This window comes from Sphaeroforma arctica (assembly GCF_001186125.1).
Source record: "Sphaeroforma arctica JP610 unplaced genomic scaffold supercont1.101, whole genome shotgun sequence".
Classification (NCBI taxonomy): Eukaryota; class Ichthyosporea; order Ichthyophonida; genus Sphaeroforma; species Sphaeroforma arctica.
The window spans coordinates 129,675-141,218 of NW_014040457.1; the positions used below are offsets into that span (position 1 = coordinate 129,675).

The following is an 11,544-nucleotide window of genomic DNA, read 5'->3' on the forward strand; positions in this document are numbered from 1 at the left end:
CGCGTGTGCAAGAAACACGGTGCATGGCAGCACAGTACGGTAGTGTAAGCGTTGTGTACAAATGTGGCAGCAACGGCTGTGATGGGCACATGCGCACACTGGGTATTCCAACGCACACTAGTATTCCAACGCACACGGGGTATATTGCATGTGATCGTGCACTGTTGCATTAGTTATGGGCCCTCGCTAGCCATGTACCATGTGATGGGAAGTGTTCGCTACGCATATGTATACCTATATATATATATATATACCTATATATACCTATATATACCTATATATATATAAATATAAATATATATATATATATATGTGTGTGTATATGTGTCTGTGGATCCACGTGTATAACGCGTATACTGGAATGTGTATCTGTACGCCTATACCGGTTTGCATGTATTCACAGTTCCTTGGTGCCATCATGCCGGGAGTGGTATGAGCGGCTCGTCTTCAGCTGATGCTGGTTGGAACGTTGCGAGGTTGCCACCGTTATGGGTCAGATCGACTGCTTTAATCTACAATAATTAAAGGCACACAAGATATTAGTCCATGTGTCGCTAGTAAAACAACCCCACCTGATAAAAAAAGGCAAGCCTTTCAGACTATATTTGCCTAGTGGGGACCAAATATTTTCCATAATGTGTCTTATCCCTATTTTGTACATACGCGTGTGCGTTTTATAAATAAACGTTCATCTAAACGAAACATTCATATCAACATTACCACATAATAAAAAAGGTACATATAGGCCGACTACAGATAGAAAATCGCTGAAACAGATTTGATAAGCGTAGCAAACGTCTGATACAGCGCGAGAATAGTCTGTGCCAACGGATTTACAGTCGAACAACTCTTTGCGGAGATTGGCAGCAGAAAGGAAAAATTCTATATGCATATAGAATTTTAAATTTTATATGCAAATAGAATTTTAAATTGCATATATAATATTTCTAAACCCTAAACCCGAAAACCTTACATCCGTATTTTTTCTAAAGCACTACATGCAAAACTCGACTACCTACGCGATATCCACTCAGAAGTTTTACTCGACAGGAAAAGTGCAGTAGACACGGCTATGAACACGTGGATCCAATAATTGTTTTGTAGACACGCAGTCCTCCCAAGTTCAAAAACAAGTGTGAAGCCAGTCCGAGATACTTACATGGACGAAGACACCAGTAGGACACTACATGCATACAATACCCATACACCTAGAGTTAGCGATGTGCGCGTATGCGTGTGTGCGTGGATGTATGTGCACATATAACGGTCCCCTGTGTGCACACATATGACCGTGCTAACACAAGTGCGATCGTGTATGTACACAAAGTACACAATGCTTTTGCTTTGCGTGTACACACATACCATTGCGCTGTGACAGCGTCGCCCGCACACTCGGTGCAGCAGCCATCTCTCACCCTTAGCCTTCGTTGCCAACACCAACGAGTTCAGATACGCACCCTTACACACATCACACACGCCCATGCGGATCCCATGCATAGAAGCGCTCGGTCTGCGTGAGACTTCCTTATCGCCCGGTTTTGATTGGGCCACGGTCTCTCGCTCAATCAGATCGCTCATAATTACGCCGTCCCGCTCCCTGTGGCCACAGTGCCCGTTGAGCACACACTCATCCAAGGACCCAGACATCAGGGGTGTGGCATGGGTGTACACGTGGTTCGTATGTGCACGTGGGTCACAACTGCTTAACCCACTACCCCCCAAACGCCCTAGCAGTGTGTCGTCGGAGGGCGAGAGCGGCGCCATTCTGCGCAGAGACACTTCGAAGAGCGACAAGGGTTCGATGTCGCGTTCCAGCACAATATAGTGACCTATGGTGGTGGTATTTGCGCGTGTGTGCATATAAGTAGGTACATGTCTACAAGTTTACAAGTATGTAAGTACATAAGTATATAAGTATATATATATATACACACACACACACATATATATATATATATATACATACATACATATATATACATATATAAATATAAATATATATATAACAATATATAAATATCTATACATATACACAATACACACACACACACACACACACACACATATATATATATATGTATGTGTTTGTGTGTGCTTGGTTGTTTTTAAGAACTTGATGCGCAAGGGAAGTTACTGAATGACATGCGACATCTAAAGTGCTACCAGATAGAGATACACACAACCATCATAGTAGTTACTTCGAAATATAAAAAACCTATGCAAGTGTATACCAAATTCAAATGCGATCAATTCGCGCAGATATATACCAAAGTTACCTACAAATACATCGAATACCTCCAATATATCGATACAGTGGGAGTTAGTTCCCGTAGACACCGCATCAACATAGTACATACTCTTTCCCTGGTCCGACAACTGATCCAATAACACCGCCACCTTATCCGCAAAGCGTTTATCGTCGCGAAACCTCGCGCGCGCGCGGAATATCGCGGGCAAAAGCGCGTCAAACCGCAGGATTTTGGCCTTGTTCTCCGGTACATCTATCACTGAGTTCAGCAGGAACGAGTACGCGCTGTTTTGCACGTCCAAATCAGCGCTGTAGTTTACCAGCGAAGTGATCGCGGTTTCAAACGCGCCGCTGTCAGCCACAGACACGCGGTTGGTTTCTGAGGTGGGTCAAACGAAGAAAGGAAGTATTGGATGAGATGAGGGTGGGATGTTGCTTACGGAATATTGTTCTGCAAGTGTACTATTGAGACGTACTAGTAATAGAACAGACCGCTGCAGAAGAAAATCAATAGCACAACCCCGTTGCGAAGAGTATTGGGTTCTGGGACGAATTGGGGTGGGAGACGCCAGGTGATGCATAATATAAACTGCAGGCTGTGTTCTTTGTGCCCGTGTCTGTAGTTTTACTAGTTATCGAAACTGAATACGATGTGAAATGAGAGAGGGGGCTCATTGCCTTTGAAATTGGAATTGTACTTCTCGAGATGTACTGGTTGCGTCAAGGTAAGGGGTGCTGTAATCGCGCCATGTGATTGTAATGAGATGAGATTTGAGGGTGGGATGTACTCTACCATAAGACAGCTATCCTACTCAAACCAGTAGGGATTGGGGTGGAGGTGAACGACAGATGGACTGAAATACCTGTAACCAGCCAACACTATAATATGAAAACGTGACGTTTACTTACTCAGATACGAAATGTTCCTCAGCACACCCAGGCCGTAGTTCTGCACTATGGGATCCGCCAGGTGTGTAGCCATGGCCTGTAGCACCAGACGGAGCGAGCCCTTTTGTATCAGAAGGGACGTGCACTGAAAGCAGCAGGCAAGGTTCTGCAAAGCTCCACAGCCCCACTTCTGCACATCGACGTTGTCGCTAATAGAAGCAAGATGGAGGTATGCCATACGTGTTAGGTTTGTCCGTGAAGAGGGGTGCGGGTTCGACGACTACCGCGTCAGGCCGTGATTGCTCAGATGCGAACAACTACTACCGGCTATGCTTCGGAAATACCTATACGCTCAATATCTCCGCTTACACTTATCACATACATAGATACCTACGCGATAGACATACTATAGTAGTCACGGTAAAGTCTCTATCGATACTTCACACGGCTGCGTGATATAATAGTCCCTTACAGAACACGCCTTACCTGTGAGCGCGCATAGAGTCAATGATAATCAACAGTCCCCCGTCTGTGACTATGGAGTTGCGGTTGCTTTCCACCAGCCAGGTGATGTTTTGTATGCACATGAACGCTGCCGCCGGAACTTCAGGGCTATCCGGAAACTTCGCTATGGCCTGGTGGAGTATTGGGATAGATAAATGTTAGAGCCGTAGAGACAGGGAGATAGTAAAGTTTACTATCGGCATGCCTGTACATGTAACATTATCAATAGCCGCTAACCAAAGGTAAACTTCACACCAATAAACCCCGAATCCCATACAAATCAACCAGGCATGTGTGAGACTGCCCAGCTCTCCATCACCACACATTGATATCACCACACAGACACAGGGATGTACCACCACCGCGACACACACATTGACATCGCCAACCCCACTGTTCACAAATCACACCTCGAGAGGGTACACGCAATCGCAATTCCCTACACACACACACGCAACACCCCACACACACGCACACACGCAACACCCCACACAGGCCCAACGTACCTTGTAGATCAGAGGCACTACACCAATTTCTACCACCAGGCGCTGATTGTCTGCGCGGTTGAATGTCAGTGACCGATAAATCATACAGCAGTACCGCTGCACGCTCGCGTCGTGCGCAAAGTGACGCATGATGTTGCGGCAGCTGATCAGCACGTCCAGGTTGGTCGCTATGGTGATGTTGTAGGGATCGCCTGCAGAGAAGACATAAGGTATGAGCACAGACACAGAGTGGAGTGGCGTGATATACACAGACCTCACTGCTCACGGAGTATTGAGAATCTCCGCCAGAGTACACAAACGTGAAGTGGGTGGTGAGTATGATACTACGGCCTGATCCATGCAGCAATCATCCGCTACAGTGAATTGATAGCCCTTGATTGTTATCTAAGGATAGGTTAGCGACTTGGCCCACAATATTCACTGCTCATAATAGCAGCTGGCACACACCTTTAGTAATGAAACGCAGGCTGGTGAGACACTGTACTAGCAGTTGCGATGTGTAGTCCACCGTCTGCTTCCCTGCAGCATCCAGAATGCCTGCGAGTGCTGGTATACAGGACTTGGCCTCTGTTCGATACCGTTGCCCGGTTGTATCATCTGCACATATGTGGAAATACCATTAGACGGAATGTGGCTACAGGGTCCTGGAAATAGGACTATCTGTGGGTGACTGCAAGAGTATATGGTCCTAAATCACGACTGTCATACCGCCTTTCTACATGAATATATATATATATATATATATATACATATAGAAACATAAAGGGATTAATCTATACGGGGTGGTGAGTTAAAACATACAGTGTACAGCACATGAAAAAACTTCAGATATTTTCTAGTCACAATATGCCAGCGTCTGCTACCTTGTATACCGATGACAGACACTGAATCGACCAGGTATGGAACCATGCGGATAATACATAATTTACAACATTAAATTATGGAGATACACACAACACGTGCCGGTATGGTATGTGCGTAAACACACACACACACATATATATATATACATATAATATGGGCATAAATTTCCACACTTCAGCATGGTCCTACTTACCGCTATCGGAGGAGCGTATCAGGCGATCGAATAGGGGGAAGAGCTCGATTTCCGACATTTCAGGCCAGTTGACCAGTGAGTCAGCGATTGATTGTATGAGGAAGACTCCTGGTAGACCCCCACCCACACATTCATTTCCTGCAGACTGTAGGTAGAATTGATACAACGCAAGTAGCATTAGGGGTCTCGAACTGTTCCCTCATATACCAGGAATGTACAAGTACAGCACCCTCCATGAGCTCACGATGAAGATAGCAGAACCTACGCAAGATTTGTATTCCTCAGACTGTAGATGTATATATATGTACATGATCATGCACGTAAATGGCAATCATGCTCTCCAGGCTAATATGTGTAAATTTATCTCACGAAAAATATATCTTCACGGACGACACTATATATATATATATATATATATATTTGTATATACATATACATACATACATATACATACATACATACATATACATACATACATACATACATATACATACATACATACATACAGAAATGAATATATATATATATATATTTGTATATACATACATACATACATATAGAAATGAATATATATTTATATACATATAAATGCATATATATATATATATATATATCTATACATACATATATATAGATGTAGATATAGATATAGATATATAAATATATATATATAGACTGAATATATATATATATATATATATATATATATGTATACATATATACAGACACACATAGACACATAGACACACACACACACACATATATATATATATATATATATGCATGCATATATATTCATTTCTATATATACACATATTAGATATAATAGAAATAATACATAATACTACATAATACAGAACACAATATATATATATAATATTTTATAATATATATCATATGTAATGTATAATTCGAAACATAAATTCTATAACCATCAATAATGGGTGTCAAGAATAAAGAACAGCTCGAATGAGCGTGTGTGAGACAAAATTATTGCATTCCCGACTTTAAACCGTAAAAAAAAAGATGTACAACATGGCGAACGAACTTTTCGTGATCAGCACCGACTGAGACGGTCATGACTCAAGCTACAATCACGAATCCACACTCATACTTACTGAAACGTGCTCACAGTTGGATGCGAATGATGTACAAGAAAGTATTCGGTCGGGTGCACGTGACAGTACTCAGTGCACCGGATACGGCAAAGTACACCTCCCCCGTCCAAACAGCCACCCTACCTTACACAGATATACATATACGTACTCAAACTTAGCAGCTCACAACCCACCCAGTGGAGCATATTGTACATGTACGAGTGTGATGAAGAGATTGACCTATGCAATCGCCGCGAATGTGTGCCTCAGAGAAAACAATCGGAACCATAGCACACACACAACGCCAAGGAATATCCAACTTGTTGCATCAAACCGATATATAATAGACCATGTCAAGATACAAACAAACACAAACAAACTCTGAGCTGATACAATCGATAGTGTGTACCTCAGAGACATATTTATCGAAGTCATGGCACGCAACGCCTGAAAATATCCAACCGTATACGGTCTGCTCGATATACAATAAACACGTCAGGATATTACCAAACATATATGAAGTCGGGGCTGGTGCAGTCAACAGTGTGTATCTGAGAAATATGTTCAACAAACTTATAAACATATGCATCGAAATCATATAAACAGGCAAACCCACAACAAAAAAAATTTGCTTCAGAACAGAAAGATACACAACGGGCCAGGTATTCGACGTCATATGACCACCTGTATAAGAGGGCTACGTACTACGCACTACGCCCCTTCCAACACAGAATAACTATAGTTGAAAGCAATGACATAGACCAAACTATACGATAGCATTAAATGCGAGAAAGAAAGGATACAATAAAAGGAACCAATCCATGAAACTCGCGAACTCAAGACATCGTTCCTGCCTGGATAAGAGGGATCGACTACATAAGCACGTCACGTGATTCTAAAACTATCAAAACTTTAAATATACCTGTGTGTGCGGCTGCATTGTATTATGGCTTGAAAAAGGACTCATACGAGTGCCCAAACTATCGGATATTTCGTTGTTGATCGTTGGAATGGATCGAGATGAGGAGCTGCCTTGTATGGTCATATGTGAGCTCGATTGATCACTGTCTTGACCTGATTGCGAAAAGTCATTTATTTCGGTTCGAGGGTTCAGTTGATTGAAAAAGCGTAGTGCCAAACGTTTCATGATAGTGCAGTATCTACTCAAGTAGCTATCTGGTATAAGTTGTTGTAAGTCAAATATATGTTCGATGCAGTGACAACAGTTGGGATAGGCCAAAAAAGTATTACAAGGCAAGAAGTAGTCTATCGATACGAATACGTATTACAAAATATGACTGACATAAGATTGTGCATCTGATATATACATGCATATGAACGTGTACAACGGCACTTACCATAGCGCACAGCTGTGTAGTTTGCCGGTGCCCGCAACCGTACGTATTGAGATGCGGTTAGCACACCAAGCGGCACGCACGACATATAAATGTACTTTTAAAAATATCTATATATGATGTTCACTTGTACAGTAATAACATATAGGTCTTTTTCTAAAAACAAAAATATATTGTTTTATATATATAAAATAGTCATATTTAAAATCATCATGCTGAGTACAAGTGAGAGAAAAAGGAACCCCATTCTAGAAAAATTCTGGCCCTAAATTCTGAAAGAAAAACGATACACAGTTCCAAACTGCACAAGAGGCTAGCGAGCATCCAAATCCACACTAGAAGATATTCGATTTATGATCTAAATTCTCTATAGATATATTTGAAATTTTCGGCTCTATTTTTAAAATCTATCGAAATATATTTTGGAATACATTGTAGAGTTCTTTTTCGTAAAACTCACAAAAGTTGGACGTCATAATCGTGTCATGATTTTAAAAATAAAAGTTTTTTTTGGTTTGTTTTTAAAAAAACCAAAAAAAACAGAAATGTGGTTCATGAGCAACTGTGCACATTCGAACAGAACAGTGAGAACTAAGGAGGAACTCAGAACTGACTCAACTGAGATGTTAAAGTCAGAACTCAGAAGTCTCACACAACAGAGAAGAGAAGAGTCCGAGTCTCTGAGAACAATCAGAACAGCGGAACACTTTGGAATACTGTCAGTTGTCACAGAGACACGACTCACAGTCTCACAGTCCCTGTCAGAGGCACAGAATCACACTCTCACAGTCGCTGACTCGCTGACACTCCTGACAGTCGCTGTCCACACTCCACAGTCTGCAGTCCACACTTACAGTCACAGACTCACGGACTCACTCTCTCACAGTCACTATCCAGCCAGTGTCCACAGTCCACAGTTCCACACTCCACAGTCCACAGTCACAGACTCACGTCCACGGACTAACAGTCTCACAGTCTCAGTCTCACAGTCTCACAGTCTCACAGTCTCACAGTCTCACAGTCTCACAGTCTCACAGTCTCACAGTCTCACAGTCTCACAGTCTCACAGTCTCACAGTCTCACAGTCTCACAGTCTCACAGTCGCACAGTCGCACAGTCTCACAGTCTCACAGTCTCACAGTCGCACAGTCTCACAGTCGCACAGTCTCACAGTCGCACAGTCACACGACTTCTAAATTTAAAATAAAAAATAATTATTTACTTCTACAGTTCTGACTTCTGAAGTTCTGAGCTCACAACATTAAAAAACAAGTATGTAACAAGAAGAAGAGAGAAGAGACTCGGAGAGTTCGCAGTTCAGTCATCAGTGAGTTCACACTTCAGAGTTCCGAGTTCTGAGTGAATACTGATTCATCAATCATCATAGAGTGATTCAATACAAATGTATTATTTTTTAAATAGTCGCCCCCAGTTCAATACGGATTGTGAGTTTTGACTTTTGAGTTTTGACGGAGATATATAGCAGCTCACTGGCTCACAGCGGCAGCCTCGCACAGACATACATACATGTGGCATCGCTGGCATGTCCCGAATTAATTGGTAGAAATATTTGGGAAATGCACTGCAGTATAGTCAAATTTTGGAATTTTACTCTTTCATTGACTTTTGTTTTCCCCTTATCGTTTTTAATCCCGTTTATCAGAGATATTGCTCCATAAAAGCTCGGAGCTACTCTAAAAAAGCTCCAAAATACTCTAAGAAAGCTCTCGGTTCTCCAACTCCCGCCAAATATTTAAATGAAAACAGTCGTGATATTTCAAACACTCTATACCAATCATGGAGGGATATTCGAATTGCGTATCCAATGAGCACAAAGGTGTGTGGCACATGCTCTTAGGTATGTACTGACAGCTGAAGGGTCTAAAAGACGGTCGCAAATGTGAAATGCGTCTATGCCAAATTGTTAATTGTGATTTGTGAGGTCAAAATAAATTGAGATGCTTCACTTGCTTGTTCAAATCTTGCAACAATGTAACTACAGTATGTATTTCTTTTGTCTCAATTTAAAACTTTTGGAAAATCTCAAAAAGGATAACATACATTTCAAGACATAAGTATTTACATGCATAGTGGAAATGCACATTCGGAGTCTAACTGTCTATGTATATCGTACAATTGTCCACAACTGCATACATAGCCTCTTTAAAAATTCAACAACTTACTGTTAAAAAAGGGACTCGTATCCCTTCACTCTACTCTATCTCTACCATCTCTGGCTCTATATGTAGAGAGAGAGAGTGTGTGTGTATGTGTGTGTACACACACATGTGTGCACTAAAGTAGCGAGAAGGGTCGAGAAGTATATATATTTTTACGCAGCTTTCCCGATTGACCATCCTTTGGGCACTTCAAAATATGAGCTGTACATCCGAATAAAACGCATAAGGCTGTATCAAAGATCGTATTAGCAGAAAAGAGCTGGCGTTTCGTAAGCGGCACCATATTTCGGAATCAGCTCTGTATGTTCGATATTATTTTACTTGTAGAATTGTATCCGCCATGTGGACATCCGATTCTTGATACAAACCTTCATACCTATTGATATGCAATTGTGGGTAGTTTTGGTTTTCTCTAACTTTGCTATTCGAGAATCTCTCTGATTCGCACTCAATAGTTTAAAAAGTAACGCGAGTTTGCAATAATGGCAGTTACGTAGAGCATGCGCTGATATAGCCAACTTGTTTTGTATGGATATGAACTCCCATGATGAAATTTATAAAATGCATTTTAACATATGATGCTTCGCTCAATTATCTTCATTCCATCTCATTCTAAATAATGTTATACTATTTATTTATTTCCCGTGCATCATCGTTAAGAGATACTGGGTTGGTTTGGTTGTCGAATGTTCAGCTTCAGGCATGATACCAGCCATTCCACCCCTTCCTTGCAGTTGTCTCTGTAGCAGGCAAAGACGGATACGAGTGAGCAAAGCTGACAAAACAATCTTATTTATTTTTTCTCTAGAATCACGTGTGTTTTGAGTGCAAGTATTACGCATTTGACTGAACGAATCACCGCTACCAAAAGATGACTGCGTATTTATACATAGTTTGTATACTCCATTCATATCAAACAAAAGCCGTGACAGATACCTGATTGTCAGGCATACTCAATGCTGTGAAATTGAATGGTTAACCAGAGACACTTTCTAAGGGGAACAACTTTAGTTCCAATAGTGTTCCCACAGCGGACCGAATCGGTATTAGCAAGCGAGTATAGTGCGAAACTCAATCATAATCTAGCATATGAAAACCCATACACAGGATGCATACATTCGCAAACTTGCTTGTGACATGACGTCAAACTTCGAAAAGGGCTCGTTGTAAATTGATTTCACATCACGCCACCGCCCATGAACAAACCATGTCTACACAAACAACTACATAGTACTCGTGAAAATTATGTTCGATGCCAGACTCGCATCAGTGTAGAACACAAAAGACAACTCACAAGCAAAAGCATACATATATTAGTATATATTGCTACACACCCTGTCATTGCGGATATAGGATGCACCCTTGCAGGCCGGTCACCGATTACACTGGCAAATGTAGAGAACATAGCATTGATATCTGCCAGTGGTACGGGATCAGGAACGTCCAGTTTGTTTACCAAAATCAGCAGGGGGATATCTGCCAAGTCCGCATTCTGCAGCATTTTATCTGTAGGGAAATGTAACCGACACAAGATTATGTTGCGATGAGATGTGAGATAGAAAGAATGATGGCTTAGATCTCAAAACATGCATGCTAGACTCTGAGCAGCTCCATTATGACGATGAAGCATTCTAGAGCCAACACTTTAACAACCCAATTTGCTTTACGACGCCCATAGTAGCCACAAGTAAGTATACATACACATATGC

The 11,544-nt window shown here is 41.5% G+C and overlaps 3 protein-coding genes across 3 annotated transcripts in view; 1 reads left to right on the plus strand and 2 right to left on the minus strand.

Moving 5' to 3' along the window:
- Nucleotides 1–416: 416 nt before the first annotated feature.
- Nucleotides 417–7,743, minus strand: SARC_02298 (hypothetical protein; the record flags this gene model as incomplete). Its single annotated transcript, XM_014303964.1, has 10 exons — nucleotides 417–512; nucleotides 1,363–1,829; nucleotides 2,358–2,627; nucleotides 3,158–3,345; nucleotides 3,623–3,771; nucleotides 4,147–4,337; nucleotides 4,594–4,743; nucleotides 5,204–5,348; nucleotides 7,223–7,374; nucleotides 7,659–7,743. The coding sequence occupies 10 exons, from the start codon at nucleotides 7,741–7,743 to the stop codon at nucleotides 417–419; spliced, it is 1,893 nt and encodes a 630-aa protein (XP_014159439.1).
- A 457-nt stretch (nucleotides 7,744–8,200) lies between these two features.
- On the plus strand, nucleotides 8,201–8,851 carry SARC_02299 (hypothetical protein; the record flags this gene model as incomplete). The annotated part of the gene is made up of 1 exon (XM_014303965.1): nucleotides 8,201–8,851. One exon carries the CDS (start codon nucleotides 8,201–8,203, stop codon nucleotides 8,849–8,851), a length of 651 nt encoding a protein of 216 aa, XP_014159440.1.
- A 1,639-nt stretch (nucleotides 8,852–10,490) lies between these two features.
- SARC_02300 (hypothetical protein) overlaps nucleotides 10,491–11,544 on the minus strand; it is a gene marked incomplete at both ends in the record, with an annotated part of 4,615 nt that continues 3,561 nt past the window's right edge. Inside the window, 2 exons of the mRNA XM_014303966.1 lie at nucleotides 10,491–10,575; nucleotides 11,170–11,341. Coding sequence (XP_014159441.1) covers nucleotides 10,491–10,575; nucleotides 11,170–11,341 — 257 coding nt within the window. The remainder of the gene's footprint in view (nucleotides 10,576–11,169; nucleotides 11,342–11,544) is intronic.